The sequence below is a fragment of the Nematostella vectensis genome, chromosome 11, assembly GCF_932526225.1.
Source record: "Nematostella vectensis chromosome 11, jaNemVect1.1, whole genome shotgun sequence".
Classification (NCBI taxonomy): Eukaryota; Metazoa; Cnidaria; class Anthozoa; order Actiniaria; family Edwardsiidae; genus Nematostella; species Nematostella vectensis.
Genome location: NC_064044.1, coordinates 997680 through 1019060, shown reverse-complemented (window position 1 = coordinate 1019060; position 21381 = coordinate 997680). Strand labels below are relative to the sequence as shown.

At 39.1% G+C, this 21381-nt stretch overlaps 1 protein-coding gene and 1 long non-coding RNA gene across 2 annotated transcripts; one reads left to right on the top strand and one right to left on the bottom strand.

Moving 5' to 3' along the window:
• The first annotated feature begins 257 nt into the window (after window positions 1–257).
• On the top strand, window positions 258–20350 carry LOC116617785 (nucleoporin NUP42). The gene is made up of 9 exons (XM_032380765.2): window positions 258–475; window positions 1039–1302; window positions 2508–2620; window positions 3233–3321; window positions 4191–4285; window positions 5035–5111; window positions 8937–9014; window positions 15334–15466; window positions 19100–20350. Exons 1-9 carry the CDS (start codon window positions 388–390, stop codon window positions 19717–19719), a joined length of 1557 nt encoding a protein of 518 aa, XP_032236656.2. The 5' UTR covers window positions 258–387; the 3' UTR covers window positions 19720–20350.
• Window positions 19961–21109, bottom strand: LOC125573736. Its single transcript, XR_007314198.1, has 2 exons — window positions 20584–21109; window positions 19961–20145 (listed from the first exon to the last, which is right to left on the bottom strand). It is a non-coding gene; the product is annotated as an uncharacterized LOC125573736 (long non-coding RNA).
• Window positions 21110–21381: the final 272 nt, after the last annotated feature.

The following is a 21381-nucleotide window of genomic DNA, read 5'->3' as shown; positions in this document are numbered from 1 at the left end:
TCGTCAAGTCTTGGATTTTACCCATCGCTAACCCTTATATAGTGTACAAAGACAACGGAAAACATTCAATACCGACAGCAAAGCTTCTTTGAAATTTGCTTGCCCTTTCTCAACAATAAATCATATATTGTACTCACTTGATGGACAATTTAATGGGTCATTTGAATAAAAAAAAAAACTCTCGGGCATTTAGTCAACCTTTTAATAAATAGCCTCAAATACTCCCAGTCTCCCGCGATCCTAACCTGAAACGCCTTGTCAGTTTTCCCCAATATGGCGGCCTACACAAGTGAAAAATCTCTCTCTCTCTCAATAAACAACCATTTCTATTCAGTTTGACGAGTCCAATGTAGATACATATCTCGTGGAGGACTCTAGATTTGAGTAATGGTAGTCTGCCTGTATTTTCTCCGTGGTTCATGTAGTTTTGGTGACCGATGTAGGAATGAACACCCACGCGCTGGCGCCGGTCAGAGTAAGTGAAACGTCTAATTCTTTGATTCTTTTTGGGCAAGACTACAGGTTTATCCAATCATGTATGATGATTGTTAGAATTTGGCTAGTAATACTTGGCTGGTATACTCCCTGTGCCAGGAAATGTCTGTATATTCATTAAATACATTAGGCTTGTGATGAGGTCCAAAATCTTGTTACATCCGCCTAATGGGGGTGAGTTGACAGCTATATGCTCTACACGGACGATAGTCACCGTAGAACCTAATGCATGTTGACCATAGATAACACTTACTCAGCTTGCTCTTTTTGGTGTTATACTCATATAAAACTTGGCGTCACAATTAGATAAGTAACATTACTCCTGGTTGGGCAAGTTTATGTTGGTTAAGACTTGACTGTGAATTGTTGTATTGTAAAAAAAAATGTTCAAATAAAATATTAGTTAGAAAATAGGTTAAAACAGAGTTTTGAGTGCCATAATTGGATATGTCTGCTTCTGAGAGTGTTTATTGATGGTGCCATTTCCAGTGTTGCACAATAAATACAGTAGAAATGTATTTACTGTTCTTTCTATCATTCAAGGGGCAAGTGTTGGTGGCAGAGGTGGAGGCTTCGGTGGCGGCGGCGGGTTTGGCGGAGGTGGCGGTGGAGGGTTTGGCGGAGGTGGAGGCGGCGGGTTTGGCGGAGGTGGCGGTGGAGGCGGCGGGTTTGGCGGAGGTGGCGGTGGAGGGTTCGGCAGTCGCGCAAGACCTGCTAGTAGTAACAGCAATGCATGCAGGCACTTTCTCAAGGGGAACTGTTGGCATGGTGACAACTGCAAGTATTCACATGATGTGTCTAATGCAGGTGAGATTGAATAAACTTACTGATCATTGTATACTGAAGTTTACTTTATCATACCTGTCAACCTCCGACAATCTCAAGACTTGAGAATTTTTTGGGGAAGGGGTAGGGTATATTCATTTTTGATGGGGAGGGGTGGGTAAACCTCGCAATCGTTTGCCGTATAGAAAGCTCTTGCGAACAAATCCACTAATAGATCTCACGAGAATAAATTGCGCTGCGCAAGGGATTTATTATTTAAAATATTTTAATAGAAAATTGGGCAAATGACGATTTTCTATAGAATAATTTTTTCGGAAGCGCTAAAAAATCTTAAGAGTGGGAGATTTTGTGTTCAACGTGGGAGAGCGGGAGAAGGGGTCCAAAATCTTGAGACTCCCGCCTAATGCGGGAGAGTTGACAGGTACGCGTTATTATTGTCCAACACACGCCACTGTGAGCACAAGACAAATTTTGAAGGACTTTATCAATTAGTAGTTTTGATAGATATCTTTATAACTAAAATAATTCCATTGTGCTCTGATCCTCATTACTATAATTTTTTTTACTATGCTTGTTGACTAGCAAAGCTTCTGTCAATCACATTGTACATTTCTTGCATCCTTATTGGCTCATTTCACACTTCATTTCACTGTCAAGATAGCCAGAAGTGTTATATACATAAGATAGCATTTTTTTAGAGTTTCAAAATTCAAAATAGAATTTATGCATATGTATTTTGCAACAATTCATATATTCAGCATTTTTTTTTGTTTTCCCAAAGTTAATGTCCACAATGGTATTGCTGTATTTTCTTGATTTCCATTTTTTTTAATTATGCTAAAAACAATTTCATGACTAATGCGCACACAGATTTCAATTTGATTTGGGAAATAAAGTGTGCATTATACACTAGAAATAAGGTATTGGTAAATATGTATTGGTTTGTATGGTTTCAAACCAGGGAGGTATTGGTGAATATGTATTGGTTTGTATGGTTTCAGGCCAGGGAGGTTTTGGTGAATATGTATTGGTTTGTATGGTTTCAGGCCAGGGAGGTTTTGGTGAATATGTATTGGTTTGTATGGTTTCAGGCCAGGGAGGTTTTGGTGAATATGTATTGGTTTGTATGGTTTCAGGCCAGGGAGGTATTGGTGAATATGTATTGGTTTGTATGGTTTCAGGCCAGGGAGGTATTGGTGAATATGTATTGGTTTGTATGGTTTCAGGCCAGGGAGGTTTTGGTGGTCAGCCCAGGCTTGGCCAGCAAGGTGGGGCTTTTGGCCAGAGCAGAGGAGGGTTTTCTGGTAACACAAGAGACAGAGCTTTCAACACCAACCAGGTAAGACAGCTAGAACGGGTGCCCCTGGGGGTCCTCTCCCTAGTGATGGGAGAGAAGAGAGGGTGAATATATGTTGGTTTTGAAATTTTCCTCCTTAGTTTTCCTTTTTTTGGGGGGAGGGGGGTTGGGGGAAGAAAACTCCATGGGTATTTTTTGTTTGTTAAAAGGGTCATTTGTTGTTAGAGAAATGATTATCATAAGGGGTCAGCGGACTGAAAACAGAGGGAACCATCGAGTTGCCGAATGGCCGAATAAAGAGAAGTTCCAAACCCATTTAGTAGAGTTATAAAGTACTGAAACACAGAGTTTATAGCAAAATACATAAAATTTTCCTCTCTACTTCAGTCTTATAGAAAGGACTGAGTTTCCTGGAAATGTTTTTTTTTTGTGAAGGATATACATACAGTAGTTGATTTACCCGATTCCTTCAAGGTTTGGGTAAAAATACAGCCTGTATCGAAACCTAAAAGTCCATGAGCACCTCCTTGATGAAACCACAATGTATTTATCAAAATCATCTTAGCAGTCAGTGAAGTATTCACTGTAATCCTTAGAGATTTTAACTGTAGAATCCATCTATAGAATGTATTTATTTTTTCCTTTTCTTATTAGAATCGTTTTGGTGCACTTTCATCGCTTGGATCATCAAATCCACCCAATGTGTTAGGAGGAAATGACACACTAAACCCATCTCAAATACAGTGAGTTGTACTACCAGTCTGTATTTATATCATATATATTATACAGTATGGGACACTGAGTGTTAGATGAAAATGATACACTTATAACCCATCTCAAATACAGTGAGTTGTACTACCAGTCTGTATGTATATCATATATATTATACAGTATAGGACACTGAGTGTTAGATGAAAATGATACACTTATAACCCATCTCAAATACAGTGAGTTGTACTAATACTGTATGTATATCATATATATTATACAGTATGGGACACTGAGTGTTAGGATGAAATGATACACTTATAACCCATCTCAAATACAGTGAGTTGTACTAATACTGTATGTATAACATATACATTATGGGACATAGAGTCACTCATATGGGCTAAGAGGTCATTCTCAAAAACCACAAAATTTGTGGTTTATGTTATGTACAACTTTGAATCATTCTGCTTAGAGTTATTCTACAATTTTGCTAACTTTGTCACAGTATGGATTGTGGGTTCAAAGAATAGTTCAATAAATCATCAAGGATTTGTCAAAATCAAACACAAGAATACATAATTTCGCCAGCCTGTTCCTTTCTTTCTGTACAAATAAGGGTACAATTAAGAAAACATAGGAGAAGAACAAGGGTGACCCCTCTCCTCCCCCTTGCAGATTCCAGGCTTTTGTGCAGAAAATATTTTCCTGTGTTTTCAATTTTTATTATTAAAAAATTTTGAAATGTATCGAAAATGTTTTAGTTATGATGGATGGGGACTTGTAACGCAACAGGATGTATGTAATACAAAGCAAAATGTTATGATGTGTATTACATTCTGTGGTGTTACATGGCTTATATGTACGAGTGAAAGGCTTTGTAACTGGTTACCCTCCATTGTAGACAGTCTGTGCATAGAGATTTAGATGCCTGGGGACCCAGTAAACAATGGCCATTGTCGTGCTATTCATACCACAAGGAAGAGCCATGCCTACCAGGTCAGAATGTTTACCACTAGTAGGAGGGATTAATGTAACCAACGATTTTCAAGGGCAGATGCTGTGTACATTCTTACAAACACCTTTCAAAGGTGTAAGTGTAAGGATGGTGCATTCTTACAAACACTTTTCGAAGGTGTGAGTGTAAGGATGGTGCTTTCTTACAGACACTTTTCAAAGGTGCGAGTGTAAGGATGGTGCTTTCTTACAGACACTTTTCAAAGGTGTAAGTGTAAGGATGGTGCATTCTTACAAACACCTTTCGAAGGTGTGAGTGTAAGGATGGTGCTTTCTTACAGACACTTTTCAAAAGAGTAAGTGTAAGGATGGTGCTTTCTTACAGACACTTTTCAAAGGTGTGAGTGTAAGGATGGTGCTTTCTTACAGACAATTTTCAAAGGTGTGAGTGTAAGGATGGTGCTTTCCTACAGACACTTTTCACGGGTGAGGAAGGATTCATTCTTGCAAATAGTTTTTAAGAGTCGGGGTGTAGGGAGGATACATTTTTACCCCAGTACTTTTCAAAAGGGTTAGATTAGTTATTGGAAGAGTTTAATCTTTTCACTTTCTCCAAGAGTTATGTTAGGGAGAGTGGATGGGGTTTGTCACTGTCTCACCTGTTCCCCTCAAAAGGGTGAGGCTAAGGTTGATGGTTTAACCCATTGTTATATTTTACTGACTTTGAATGGCATGCTTATTGCTACATCAGGTCTACTTGACTTTGAATGGCATGCTTATTGCTACATCAGGTCTACTTGACTTTACTCCTGAGGAGATCAGATTGGAGGCTTACAAAGCAAAGGCAGAGAACAAGTTACCAGTCTATGTAAGTGCTGTTAAGTCACCAGTCTATGTAAGTGCTGTTAAGTTACCAGTCTATGTAAGTGCTGTTAAGTTGCCAGTCTATGTAAGTGCTGTAAAGTTACCAGTCTATGTAAGTGCTGTCTGTAAAAGTCACCAGTCTATGTAAGTGCTGTTAAGTTACCAGTCTATGTAAGTGCTGTTTGTACAAGTTACCAGTCTATGTAAGTGCTGTTAAGTTACCAGTCTATGTAAGTGCTGTCTGTAAAAGTCACCAGTCTATGTAAGTGCTGTTAAGTTACCAGTCTATGTAAGTGCTGTTTGTACAAGTTACCAGTCTATGTAAGTGCTGTCTGTACAAGTTACCAGTCTATGTAAGTGCTGTTAAGTTACCAGTCTATGTAAGTGCTGTTAAGTTACCAGTCTATGTAAGTGCTGTTAAGTTACCAGTCTATGTAAGTGCTGTTAAGTTACCAGTCTATGTAAGTGCTGTTAAGTTACCAGTCTATGTAAGTGCTGTTTGTACAAGTTACCAGTCTATGTAAGTGCTGTTAAGTTACCAGTCTATGTAAGTGCTGTCTGTAAAAGTCACCAGTCTATGTAAGTGCTGTTAAGTTACCAGTCTATGTAAGTGCTGTTTGTACAAGTTACCAGTCTATGTAAGTGCTGTCTGTACAAGTTACCAGTCTATGTAAGTGCTGTTAAGTTACCAGTCTATGTAAGTGCTGTTAAGTTACCAGTCTATGTAAGTGCTGTTTGTACAAGTTACCAGTCTATGTAAGTGCTGTTTGTACAAGTTACCAGTCTATGTAAGTGTTGTTAAGTTCCCAGTCTATGTAAGTGCTGTTAAGTTACCAGTCTATGTAAGCGCTGTCTGTAAAAGTCACCAGTCTATGTAAGTGCTGTTAAGTTACCAGTCTATGTAAGTGCTGTCTGTACAAGTTACCAGTCTATGTAAGTGCTTTCTGTACAAGTCACCAGTCTATGTAAGAGCTTTTTGTACAAGTTACCAGTCTATGTAAGTGCTGTTAAGTTACCAGTCTATGTAAGTGCTGTAAAGTTACCAGTCTATGTAAGTGCTGTCTGTAAAAGTCACCAGTCTATGTAAGTGCTGTTAAGTTACCAGTCTATGTAAGTGCTGTTTGTACAAGTTACCAGTCTATGTAAGAGCTGTTAAGTCACCAGTCTATGTAAGTGCTTTCTGTACAAGTTACCAGTCTATGTAAGTGCTTTCTGTACAAGTTACCAGTCTATGTAAGTGCTGTTAAGTCACCAGTCTATGTAAGTGCTTTCTGTACAAGTTACCAGTCTATGTAAGTGCTGTCTGTAAAAGTCACCAGTCTATGTAAGTGCTTTCTGTACAAGTCACCAGTCTATGTAAGTGCTTTCTGTACAAGTTACCAGTCTATGTAAGTGCTGTTAAGTTACCAGTCTATGTAAGTGCTGTCTGTACAAGTCACTAGTCTATGTAAGTGCTTTCTGTACAAGTTACCAGTCTATGTAAGTGCTGTTAAGTTACCAGTCTATGTAAGTGCTGTTAAGTTACCAGTCTATGTAAGTGCTGTTAAGTTACCAGTCTATGTAAGTGCTGTCTGTACAAGTTACCAGTCTATGTAAGTGCTTTCTGTACAAGTCACCAGTCTATGTAAGAGCTTTTTGTACAAGTTACCAGTCTATGTAAGTGCTGTTAAGTTACCAGTCTATGTAAGTGCTGTAAAGTTACCAGTCTATGTAAGTGCTGTCTGTAAAAGTCACCAGTCTATGTAAGTGCTGTTAAGTTACCAGTCTATGTAAGTGCTGTTTGTACAAGTTACCAGTCTATGTAAGAGCTGTTAAGTCACCAGTCTATGTAAGTGCTTTCTGTACAAGTTACCAGTCTATGTAAGTGCTTTCTGTACAAGTTACCAGTCTATGTAAGTGCTGTTAAGTCACCAGTCTATGTAAGTGCTTTCTGTACAAGTTACCAGTCTATGTAAGTGCTGTCTGTAAAAGTCACCAGTCTATGTAAGTGCTTTCTGTACAAGTCACCAGTCTATGTAAGTGCTTTCTGTACAAGTTACCAGTCTATGTAAGTGCTGTTAAGTTACCAGTCTATGTAAGTGCTGTCTGTACAAGTCACTAGTCTATGTAAGTGCTTTCTGTACAAGTTACCAGTCTATGTAAGTGCTGTTAAGTTACCAGTCTATGTAAGTGCTGTTAAGTTACCAGTCTATGTAAGTGCTGTTAAGTTACCAGTCTATGTAAGTGCTGTTTGTACAAGTTACCAGTCTATGTAAGTGCTGTTTGTACAAGTTACCAGTCTATGTAAGTGCTGTTAAGTTACCAGTCTATGTAAGTGCTGTTAAGTTACCAGTCTATGTAAGCGCTGTCTGTAAAAGTCACCAGTCTATGTAAGTGCTGTTAAGTTACCAGTCTATGTAAGTGCTGTCTGTACAAGTTACCAGTCTATGTAAGTGCTTTCTGTACAAGTCACCAGTCTATGTAAGAGCTTTTTGTACAAGTTACCAGTCTATGTAAGTGCTGTTAAGTTACCAGTCTATGTAAGTGCTGTTAAGTTACCAGTCTATGTAAGTGCTGTCTGTAAAAGTCACCAGTCTATGTAAGTGCTGTTGAGTTACCAGTCTATGTAAGTGCTGTTTGTACAAGTTACCAGTCTATGTAAGAGCTGTTAAGTCACCAGTCTATGTAAGTGCTTTCTGTACAAGTTACCAGTCTATGTAAGTGCTTTCTGTACAAGTTACCAGTCTATGTAAGTGCTGTTAAGTCACCAGTCTATGTAAGTGCTTTCTGTACAAGTTACCAGTCTATGTAAGTGCTTTCTGTACAAGTCACCAGTCTATGTAAGTGCTTTCTGTACAAGTTACCAGTCTATGTAAGTGCTGTTAAGTTACCAGTCTATGTAAGTGCTGTCTGTACAAGTCACTAGTCTATGTAAGTGCTTTCTGTACAAGTTACCAGTCTATGTAAGTGCTGTTAAGTTACCAGTCTATGTAAGTGCTGTTAAGTTACCAGTCTATGTAAGTGCTGTTAAGTTACCAGTCTATGTAAGTGCTGTTAAGTTACCAGTCTATGTAAGTGCTGTTAAGTTACCAGTCTATGTAAGTGCTGTTTGTACAAATTACCAGCCTATATAAGTGCTGTCTGTTCAAGTTACCAGTCTATGTAAGTGCTGTCTGTACAATTACCAGTCTATGTAAGTGCTGTTTGTACAAGTCACCAGTCTATGTAAGTGCTGTCTTAACAAGTTACCAGTCTATGTAAGTGCTGTTTGTACAAGTTACCAGTCTATGTAAGTGCTGTCTGTACAATTACCAGTCTATGTAAGTGCTGTTTGTACAAGTTACCAGTCTATGTAAGTGCTGTTTGTACAAGTTACCAGTCTATGTAAGTGCTGTTAAGTCACCAGTCTATGTAAGTGCTGTTAAGTTACCAGTCTATGTAAGTGCTGTTAAGTCACCAGTCTATGTAAGTGCTGTTTGTACAAGTCACCAGTCTATGTAAGTGCTGTCTGTACAAGTCACCAGTCTATGTAAGTGCTGTCTGTCGCTCACCCTTGGTCTTCAAAAATTTGTCTTTTCTTTTTGAAGTACTGTCAAATACTATCCTTTTTCCATGTGATACCTATGATGTTAACTTTATCCCTATTGACAAATTATGAAAAGGAATCCAAAAATAAACATCTAAATACAATGTTTTACAATTCATTTAATAAATTTTTATCAAAAATATCTCAATAGCTTCCCTAAATTAATTCATGAAAAAGATAACTTGGTAAATACCCTTGAAATTGTGGCTGATTCTGACTCTAGAAAAGATCAGGCAGTTTAATAAAATATTTTTGTGTATCTAGGAACAAGCTCTTAAAGATCTGTGGAACAACAATAACCAGCGACGTCAGGAGCTCAAAAATATGTCTGTCATGCAACTGGTGAGGCTGTTGTGACTTTTGGTGTCCGCTTTGTTCAGCAATCCCTGCTCTGCTGGCAAGGGATGGCTGATCAAATGATAGGATGCGAGGGGATAGGCAAAATCGAATACAAGAAATCGAATATCTGTTTGGTCACTCAAACATTATTTAAAGCATATTTATTGTTCCTCTTATAACAGTTCTTGCAAGTCTGTTACACTACCTCACTACTAGGTTTTACAGTGATACTATAAATTATACTGTAGCTTTTCAACACTAGCTCATTTTATCATAAGCTCATTTCAATACTAGCTCATTTCAATATTAATCCCATTTCAGCACTAGCAAATTTCATCAGAAGCTCATCTCAACACTAGCTCATTCCAACATGAAGCTCATTTCATCATAAGCTCATTTCAATACAAGCTCATTCCTTCATAAGCTCATTTCAATACTAGCTCATTTCATCAGAAGCTCATTTCAACACTAGCTCATTTCAACATGAAGCTCATTTCAACATAAGCTCATTTCAATACAAGCTCATTCCTTCATAAGCTCATTTCAATACTAGCTCATTCCTTCATAAGCTCATTTCAATACTACTCATTTCCACACTAGCTCATTTCAACACTAGCTCATTTCAACACTAGCTCATTTCATCATAAGCTCATTTGAACACTAGCTCATTTCATCATAAGCTCATTTCAACACTAGCTCATTTCAACACTAGCTCATTTCAACATTAGCTCATTTCAACATGAAGCTCATTTCATCATAAGCTCATTTCCACACTAGCTCATTTCAACACTAGCTCATTTTAACACTAGCTCATTTCAACATAAGCTCATTTCAATACTAGCTCATTCCTTCATAAGCTTAATTTAATACTACTCATTTCCACACTAGCTCATTTCCACACTAGCTCATTTCAACACTAGCTCATTTCAACACTAGCTCATTTCATCATAAGCTCATTTAAACACTAGCTCATTTCATCATAAGCTCATTTCAACACTAGCTCATTTCAACACTAGCTCATTTCATCATAAGCTCATTTCAACACTAGCTCATTTCATCATAAGCTCATTTGAACACTAGCTCATTTCAACACTAGCTCATTTCACCATAAGCTCATTTCAACACTAGCTCATTTCAACACTAGCTCATTTCCACACTAGCTCATCTCAACACTAGCTCATTTCCACACTAGCTCATTTCAACACTAGCTCATTTCAACACTAGCTCATTTCAACACTAGCTCATTTCAACACTAGCTCATTTCATCATAAGCTCATTTAAACACTAGCTCATTTCATCATAAGCTCATTTCAACACTAGCTCATTTCAACACTAGCTCATTTCATCATAAGCTCATTTCAACACTAGCTCATTTCATCATAAGCTCATTTGAACACTAGCTCATTTCAACACTAGCTCATTTCACCATAAGCTCATTTCAACACTAGCTCATTTCAACACTAGCTCATTTCAACACTAGCTCATTTCAACACTAGCTCATTTCATCATAAGCTCATTTCAACACTAGCTCATTTCATCATAAGCTCATTTCAACACTAGCTCATTTCAACACTAGCTCATTTCAACACTAGCTCATTTCATCATAAGCTCATTTCAACACTAGCTCATTTCATCATAAGCTCATTTGAACACTAGCTCATTTCATCATAAGCTCATTTCAACACTAGCTCATTTCACCATAAGCTCATTTCAACACTAGCTCATTTCAACACTAGCTCATTTCAACACTAGCTCATTTCAACACTAGCTCATTTCCACACTAGCTCATTTCAACACTAGCTCATTTCCACACTAGCTCATTTCAACACTAGCTCATTTCAACAGTAGCTCATTTCATCATAAGCTCATTTCAACACTAGCTCATTTCACCATAAGCTCATTTGAACACTAGCTCATTTCATCATAAGCTCATTTCAACACTAGCTCATTTCACCATAAGCTCATTTCAACACTAGCTCATTTCATCATAAGCTCATTTCAACACTATCTCATTTCGACATAAGCTCATTTCAACACTAGCTCATTTCGACATAAGCTCATTTCAATACAAGCTCATTCCTTCATAAGCTCATTTCAATACAAGCTCATTCCTTCATAAGCTCATTTCAATACTAGCTCATTTCCTCACAAGCTTTTTTCCACACTAGCTCATTTCCACACTAGCTCATTCCACCATAAACTTATTTGAACACTAGCTCATTTCATCATAAGCTCATTTCAACACTAGCTAATTTCATCATAAGCTCATTTCAACACTAGCTCATTTCATTATAAACTCATTTCAACACTAGCTCATTTCAACACTAGCTCATTTCATCATAAGCTCATTTCAACACTAGCTCATTTCAACACTAGCTCATTTCAACACTAGCTCATTTCATCATAAGCTCATTTCAACACTAGCTCATTTCACCATAAGCTCATTTCAACACTAGCTCATTTCAACACTAGCTCATTTCAACACTAGCTCATTTCAACACTAGCTCATTTCCACACTAGCTCATTTCAACACTAGCTCATTTCCACACTAGCTCATTTCAACACTAGCTCATTTCAACACTAGCTCATTTCACCATAAGCTCATTTCAACACTAGCTCATTTCAACACTAGCTCATTTCAACACCAGCTCATTTCCACACTAGCTCATTTCAACACTAGCTCATTTCCACACTAGCTCATTTCAACACTAGCTCATTTCAACACTAGCTCATTTCATCATAAGCTCATTTCAACACTAGCTCATTTCAACACTAGCTCATTTCAACACTAGCTCATTTCACCATAAGCTCATTTCCACACTAGCTCATTTCAACACTAGCTCATTTCAACACTAGCTCATTTCATCATAAGCTCATTTCAACACTAGCTCATTTTATCATAAGCTCATTTGAACACTAGCTCATTTCATCATAAGCTCATTTCAACACTAGCTCATTTCACCATAAGCTCATTTCAACACTAGCTCATTTCATCATCAGCTCATTTCAACACTAGCTCATTTCAACATAAGCTCATTTCAACACTAGCTCATTTCGATATAAGCTCATTTCAATACAAGCTCATTCCTTCATAAGCTCATTTCAATACAAGCTCATTCCTTCATAAGCTCATTTCAATACTAGCTCATTTCCTCACAAGCTTATTTCCACACTAGCTCATTTCCACACTAGCACATTTCACCATAAACTCATTTGAACACTAGCTCATTTCATCATAAGCTCATTTCAATACTAGCTAATTTCATCATAAGCTTATTTCAACACTAGCTCATTTCATTATAAACTCATTTCAACACTAGCTCATTTCAACATAAGCTCATTTCAACACTAGCTCATTTCCACACTAGCTCATTTCAACACTAGCTCATTTCAACACTAGCTCATTTCAACACTAGCTCATTTCAACACTAGCTCATTTCATCATAAGCTCATTTCAACACTAGCTCATTTCATCAAAAGCTCATTTCAACACTAGCTCATTTCATCATAAACTCATTTCAACACGAGCTCATTTCAACACTAGCTCATTTCAACCCTAGCTCATTTCAACATAAACTCATTTCAACACTAGCTCATTTCACCACTAGCTCATTTCATTATAAACTCATTTCAACACTAGCTCATTTCATTATAAGCTCATTTCAACACTAGCTCATTTCATCATAAACTCATTTCAACACGAGCTCATTTCAACACTAGCTCATTTCCACACTAGCTCATTTCAACAATAGCTCATTTTAACACTAGCTCATTTCATCATAAGCTCATTTCAACACTAGCTCATTTCATCAAAAGCTCATTTCAACACTAGCTCATTTCATTATAAACTCATTTCAACACTAGCTCATTTCAACCCTAGCTCATTTCAACATAAACTCATTTCAACATAAACTCATTTCAACACTAGCTCATTTCACCACTAGCTCATTTCATTATAAACTCATTTCAACACTAGCTCATTTCATTATAAGCTCATTTCAACACTAGCTCATTTCATTATAAGCTCATTTCAACACTAGCTCATTTCATCATAAACTCATTTCAACACCAGCTCATTTCCACACTAGCTCATTTCAACACTAGCTCATTTCCACACTAGCTCATTTCAACACTAGCTCATTTCAACACTAGCTCATTTCATCATAAGCTCATTTCCTCACAAGCTCATTTCCACACTAGCTCATTTCACCATAAGCTCATTTCGATACTAGCTCATTGCAATATTAAGCTCATTTCAGCACTAGCGAATTTCAGAGAAGCTCATTTCAATACTACTCGTTTCCTCACAAGCTCATTTCCACACTAGCTCATTTCATCATAAGCTCATTTCAACACTAGCAAATTTCCTCATAAGCTCATTTCAACACTAGCGAATTTCATCATAAGTTCATTTCAATACTAGCTCATTTCATCATAAGCTCATTCCACCATAAACTCATTTCAACACTAGCTCATTTCAACGCTAGCGAATTTCATCATAACCTCATTTCAATACTAGCTCATTTCAATATTAAGCTCATTTCAGCACTAGCTCATTTCATCATAAGCTCATTTCAACACTAGCTCATTTCAACATAAGCTCATTTCAACACTAGCTCATTTCGATATAAGCTCATTTCAATACAAGCTCATTCCTTCATAAGCTCATTTCAATACAAGCTCATTCCTTCATAAGCTCATTTCAATACTAGCTCATTTCCTCACAAGCTTATTTCCACACTAGCTCATTTCCACACTAGCTCATTTCACCATAAACTCATTTGAACACTAGCTCATTTCATCATAAGCTCATTTCAATACTAGCTAATTTCATCATAAGCTTATTTCAACACTAGCTCATTTCATTATAAACTCATTTCAACACTAGCTCATTTCAACATAAGCTCATTTCAACACTAGCTCATTTCCACACTAGCTCATTTCAACACTAGCTCATTTCAACACTAGCTCATTTCAACACTAGCTCATTTCAACACTAGCTCATTTCATCATAAGCTCATTTCAACACTAGCTCATTTCATTATAAACTCATTTCAACACTAGCTCATTTCAACCCTAGCTCATTTCAACATAAACTCATTTCAACACTAGCTCATTTCACCACTAGCTCATTTCATTATAAACTCATTTCAACACTAGCTCATTTCATTATAAGCTCATTTCAACACTAGCTCATTTCATCATAAACTCATTTCAACACGAGCTCATTTCAACACTAGCTCATTTCCACACTAGCTCATTTCAACAATAGCTCATTTTAACACTAGCTCATTTCATCATAAGCTCATTTCAACACTAGCTCATTTCATCAAAAGCTCATTTCAACACTAGCTCATTTCATTATAAACTCATTTCAACACGAGCTCATTTCAACACTAGCTCATTTCCACACTAGCTCATTTCAACAATAGCTCATTTTAACACTAGCTCATTTCATCATAAGCTCATTTCAACACTAGCTCATTTCAACATAAACTCATTTCAACACTAGCTCATTTCACCACTAGCTCATTCCATTATAAACTCATTTCAACACTAGCTCATTTCATTATAAGCTCATTTCAACACTAGCTCATTTCATCATAAACTCATTTCAACACGAGCTCATTTCCACACTAGCTCATTTCCTCACAAGCTCATTTCCACACTAGCTCATTTCACCATAAGCTCATTTCGATACTAGCTCATTGCAATATTAAGCTCATTTCAGCACTAGCGAATTTCAGAGAAGCTCCTTTCAATACTACTCGTTTCCTCACAAGCTCATTTCCACACTAGCTCATTTCATCATAAGCTCATTTCAACACTAGCAAATTTCCTCATAAGCTCATTTCAACACTAGCGAATTTCATCATAAGTTCATTTCAATACTAGCTCATTTCATCATAAGCTCATTCCACCATAAACTCATTTCAACACTAGCTCATTTCAACGCTAGCGAATTTCATCATAACCTCATTTCAATACTAGCTCATTTCAATATTAAGCTCATTTCAGCACTAGCGAATTTCATCATTATCTCATTTCCGCACTAGCTCATTTCAACACTAGCTCATTTCATCATAATCTCATTTCAACACTAGCGAATTTCATCATAAGCTTTCACACTTTCAACACTACTGTAGCTCTGCCTTAAAGTGTGGAGTTTTGTCTCTCGACACGCCCCTGTAGTTGTAACAGCTATCATAGCTATCAAAGCCCTGTCTACCCTGTTTACACAGGGCTTAACTTTATTGATTGTTTCGACTTATCATCGGTTTGTATGTCGTATTATTTGACGGATTCAAATATTTCACCATAGCAAGCAGCCATCAAGTCAACAAAATCTACCTCAGCTTTTGGAAATCCTCTCATTCCATCAAACATGTCGCTTGGGTCTTCACTGAATTCTAATGCGCAGACAAGCAGTGTATTCGGGACAGCAGGCAGTACAGGTTAGGAACAATACAATTACACAATCACCTGAGATGGCTGAGATCTCAAGTGGCCCATTACACAATCACCTGAGATGGCTATCTCAAGTGGCCCATTACACAATCACCTGAGATGGCTGAGATCTCAAGTGGCCCATTACACAATCACCTGAGATGGCTGAGATCTCAAGTGGCCCATTACACAATCACCTGAGATGGCTGAGATCTCAAGTGGCCCATTACACAATCACCTGAGATGGCTGAGATCTCAAGTGGCCCATTACACAATCACCTGAGATGGCTGAGATCTCAAGTGGCCCATTACACAATCACCTGAGATGGCTGAGATCTCAAGTGGCCCATTACACAATCACCTGAGATGGCTATCTCAAGTGGCCCATTACACAATCACCTGAGATGGCTATCTCAAGTGGCCCATTACACAATCACCTGAGATGGCTATCTCAAGTGGCCCATTACACAATCACCTGAGATGGCTATCTTAAGTGGCCCATTACACAATCACCTGAGATGGCTGAGATCTCAAGTGGCCCATTACACAATCACCTGAGATGGCTATCTCAAGTGGCCCATTACACAATCACCTGAGATGGCTGAGATCTTAAGTGGCCCATTACACAATCACCTGAGATGGCTATCTCAAGTGGCCCATTACACAATCACTTGAGATGGCTGAGATCTCAAGTGGCCCATTACACAATCACCTGAGATGGCTATCTCAAGTGGCCCATTACACAATTACTTGAGATGGCTGAGATCTCAAGTGGCCCATTACACAATCACCTGAGATGGCTATCTCAAGTGGCCCATTACACAATCACCTGAGATGGCTGAGATCTCGAGTGGCCCATTACACAATCACCTGAGATGGCTATCTCAAGTGGCCCATTACACAATTACCTGAGATGGCTATCTCAAGTGGCCCATTACAAAATCACCTGAGATGGCTATCTCATGTGGCCCATTACACAATCACCTGAGATGGCTATCTCAAGTGGCCCATTACACAATCGCTTGAGATGGCTGATATCTCAAGTGGCCCATTACACAATCACCTGAGATGGCTATCTCAAGTGGCCCATTACACAATCACCTGAGATGGCTGAGAAGTGGCCCATTACACAATCACCTGAGATGGCTATCTCAAGTGGCTCATTACACAATCACCTGAGATGGCCATCTCAAGTGGCCCATTACACAATCTTCTGAGATGGCTATCTCAAGTGGCCCATTACACAATCACCTGAGATGGCTATCTCAAGTGGCCCATTACACAATCACCTGAGATGGCTGAGATCTCAAGTGGCCCATTACACAATCACCTGAGATGGCTGAGATCTCAAGTGGCCCATTACACAATCACCTGAGATGGCTATCTCATGTGGCCCATTACACAATCACCTGAGATGGCTATCTCATGTGGCCCATTACACAATCACCTGAGATGGCTATCTCATGTGGCCCATTACACAATCACCTGAGATGGCTGAGATCTCAAGTGGCCCATTACACAATCACCTGAGATGGCTGAGATCTCAAGTGGCCCATTACACAATCACCTGAGATGGCTATCTCATGTGGCCCATTACACAATCACCTGAGATGGCTATCTCATGTGGCCCATTACACAATCACCTGAGATGGCTATCTCATGTGGCCCATTACACAATCACCTGAGATGGCTGAGATCTCAAGTGGCCCATTACACAATCACCTGAGATGGCTATCTCAAGTGGCCCATTACACAATCACCTGAGATGGCTGAGATCTCAAGTGGCCCATAACACAATCACCTGACATGGCTGAGATCTCAAGTGGCCCATTACACAATCACCTGAGATGGCTATCTCAAGTGGCCCATTACACAATCACCTGAGATGGCTGAGATCTCAAGTGGCCCATTACACAATCACCTGAGATGGCTGAGATCTCAAGTGGCCCATTACACAATCACCTGAGATGGCTATCTCAAGTGGCCCATTACACAATCACCTGAGATGGCTGAGATCTCAAGTGGCCCATTACACAATCACCTGAGATGGCTGAGATCTCAAGTGGCCCATTACACAATCACCTGAGATGGCTATCTCAAGTGGCCCATTACACAATCACCTGAGATGGCTGAGATCTCAAGTGGCCCATTACACAATCACCTGAGATGGCTATCTCATGTGGCCCATTACACAATCACCTGAGATGGCTATCTCATGTGGCCCATTACACAATCACCTGAGATGGCTATCTCATGTGGCCCATTACACAATCACCTGAGATGGCTGAGATCTCAAGTGGCCCATTACACAATCACCTGAGATGGCTATCTCAAGTGGCCCATTACACAATCACCTGAGATGGCTGAGATCTCAAGTGGCCCATAACACAATCACCTGACATGGCTGAGATCTCAAGTGGCCCATTACACAATCACCTGAGATGGCTATCTCAAGTGGCCCATTACACAATCACCTGAGATGGCTGAGATCTCAAGTGGCCCATTACACAATCACCTGAGATGGCTGAGATCTCAAGTGGCCCATTACACAATCACCTGAGATGGCTATCTCAAGTGGCCCATTACACAATCACCTGAGATGGCTGAGATCTCAAGTGGCCCATTACACAATCGCCTGAGATGGCTGAGATCTCAAGTGGCCCATTACACAATCGCCTGAGATGGCTATCTCAAGTGGCCCATTACACAATCACCTGAGATGGCTATCTCAAGTGGCCCATTACACAATCACCTGAGATGGCTGAGATCTCAAGTGGCCCATTACACAATCACCTGAGATGGCTATCTCAAACGGCCCATTACACAATCACCTGAGATGGCTATCTCAAACGGCCCATTACACAATCACCTGAGATGGCTGAGATCTCAAGTGGCCCATTACACAATCACCTGAGATGGCTATCTCAAGTGGCCCATTACACAATCACTTGAGATGGCTGAGATCTCAAGTGGCCCATTGCACAATCACCTGAGATGGCTGAGAAGTGGCCCATCATGCTGTACAAGCTCAGCGACACACATATTTCACCAACGTTACAATTAAATAAATGTAGTACAAGCAGGCTTTCTTTTTACACATTTGTACTTAGCCAACCAAGGTGGTAAGGCTTAGCTTCAATGTTTACAACAATATAGCAGAAACTTATAGCTTTGAAAAGCTTGTCAATCAAATGTGATTCTGACACTTGGATTGGCTTATTCCTCGGACCTCGAATCTTTCCTGTGCTTGTACAGTCATGCCAGTACCAGTTGCACCGTTGTAATGACTGAGAGATTAAAGCCGCATTGTCACCAGTTTACTTCCGGAGGTCCGACGGAAACCTCAACCGTTAAAAGACAAAAAAATCTATTAAGATCCGAGATATATAACAGGCCATCCGTTTTAAATTATCAATCACATCCTCAAAGAAACTTCCAATAAACATACTGCTTTCAATATGTTGAAATATTTTTCGCGTTTTCCGTTAAATATCATCGGAGATTATTACGTAATCGACCGGAAGTAAACTGGCGTAAAAGTGGCTTTAAGAAAGGCTATATACAATACTACCGCTAGCAATATATGTTTATGTCCAGACTGTTCCCATATCCCTTTGTAACGGTTGCATTCTCCTTTAAAGGAGTATTTGGTGCCACTGCACAGCAACCAGCAACTGGTTTCTTTGGGAAAACGTCTGCCTCACCTCCCAACACATTTGGATCTGGAATGGCAACCAGTGCAGCGCCCTTTGGTACAAGTCCGCCCGCAACTACTGCCAATGCAGGAGGGGTGTTTGGTTTGGCCAACCAGCCAGGGACGGCTGGTTTTTTTAGTACAACCAGTCAACCTCAACCTGGTGTATTTGGTACAACCAGTCAGCCTCAACCTGGTGTATTTGGTTCTACCGGTCAGCCTGGTGGTAGTTTATTTGTTGCTTCAAGTCCAGGAAGTGGATTTGGTAATAATTCCCAACCTGGCCTGTTTGGAACAGGGTTTGGAACCTCACAGCTTGGCCAGGGCACTGGTTTGCTTGGAAATGGAACTGTGGCGACAGCATCTAGCAATAACTTGCCCGCCACTACACCAGGCCCGTTTAGTACTCCATCTGCAATACCGCAGTCATCTACAGCTCCATCTGCAACGGCCTCCTCAGCTACTAATCTTAAATGCAGCGAACAGGACATTGCAGCCTTCAAGGCTGAAAAGTTTGTGTTGGGGAAAATACCAGAATGCCCTCCTCCGCCAGAACTTTGTATATAAATCGTCACTAACAATTACAATGCGACGCGCGCTACCGTGGCCACCTTGACGTTTTAAAGAACTAAGCCAACAAGGATGGGTAGACGCGCTTTCTGGATGAAACGAGTTTCACTAACCAGGCAGGCATGTACAAATCATAAAAATTTTGCCTCCTTCTTATTATGAAGTTCATGTCAAAACTCGAGATTCTCGGATGCAAATTAGCTAATTTGCTTAAAACTTTGCATCGTTGACTACGGCATAATCTCTGAGCATTGCTTTATATTTGAGAACATACTCAGGTAATATTTTTACTGAACATACGCTGTATTAGTGAATTAACCGCCCAACACAAACACATTCATAATCGTCACACTCAAGGGTGAAGTGGACTGCTTCCAAGACCTACATACTGTATTCTGACCAGTGTGGCGAGGATTGATTCCGCTGTAAAATCAATGCATATAAAACGTAACTTTCAGTAGATAACAAATTCCATTTGGGACACTGAAATGCCACAGTAAAATCTATGCAAATAGAAATAATGTACCTTGCAGTAGATAACTAATTCCACTTGAATTACTGTGAAATGCAGTCCTTCCTTACAATTAAAACAGTGCAACGTCATGTATATCGAACCAGAGACTTTAAACTGTTGTTTGTTGTCGCTAGCATAATTCATTATGTCCGGGCAGGAGGGGTATTGCAAAGCTCTTACCGTCACACTGCCCCTTTAAAGTGGAACTGGACAATCTGTCTGTTTAGAATGTTTTTGGGGAAAGGGTGGTATGAAACCGTCTTCTAGGGGGTGCATCGAAATCGTATTTCTATCCCCTTTTCTCGATTATCTAAGTGGTCTTAAGAATGTTTTGCCAATGTTTATACCTTCTCCAATATTCTGTCAATGTGATCTATCAGTGCAAAGTTTCCCACGTAAATCAATAGTTCATGGCATTTCCTTGTAAATCAATGCTTTATGGCATTTCCTTGTAAATTAATAGTTCATGGCATTTCCTTGTAAATCAATAGTTCATGGCATTTCCTTGTAAATGAATAGTTCACGGCATTTCCTTGTAAATGAATAGTTCATGGCATTTCCTTGTAAATGAATAGTTCATGGCATTTCCTTGTAAATGAATAGTTCATGGTATTTCCTTGTAAATGAATAGTTCATGGCATTTCCTTGTAAATGAATAGTTCATGGCATTTTCTTGTAAATGAATAGTTCATGGTATTTCCTTGTAAATGAATAGTTCATGGTATTTCCTTGTAATGAATAGTTCATGGCATTTCCTTGTAAATGAATAGTTAATGGTATTTCCTTGTAAATCAATAGTTCATGGCATTTCCTTGTAAATTAATAGTTCACGGCATTTCCTTGTAAATCAATAGTTCACGGCATTTCCTTGTAAATGAATAGTTCATTGCATTTCCTTGTAAATCAATAGTTCACGGCATTTCCTTGTAAATCAACAGTTCATGGCATTTCCTTGTAAATCAATAGTTCACGGCATTTCCTTGTAAATCAACAGTTCATGGCATTTCCTTGTAAATCAATAGTTCATGGCATTTCCTTGTAAATGAATAGTTCACGGCATTTCCTTGTAAATCAATAGTTCACGGCATTTCCTTGTAAATGAATAGTTCATGGCATTTCCTTGTAAATGAATAGTTCACGGCATT

Coding starts and splice junctions, on each gene's coding strand:
- LOC116617785 (XM_032380765.2), top strand. CDS start 388: ATGGTAGTCTGCCTGTATTTTCTCCGTGGTTCATGTAGTTTTGGTGAC. Junction 1,303..2,507: donor ACATGATGTGTCTAATGCAG/GTGAGATTGAAT, acceptor GTATGGTTTCAG/GCCAGGGAGGTTTTGGTGGT. Junction 4,286..5,034: donor GGAAGAGCCATGCCTACCAG/GTCAGAATGTTT, acceptor TTGCTACATCAG/GTCTACTTGACTTTACTCCT.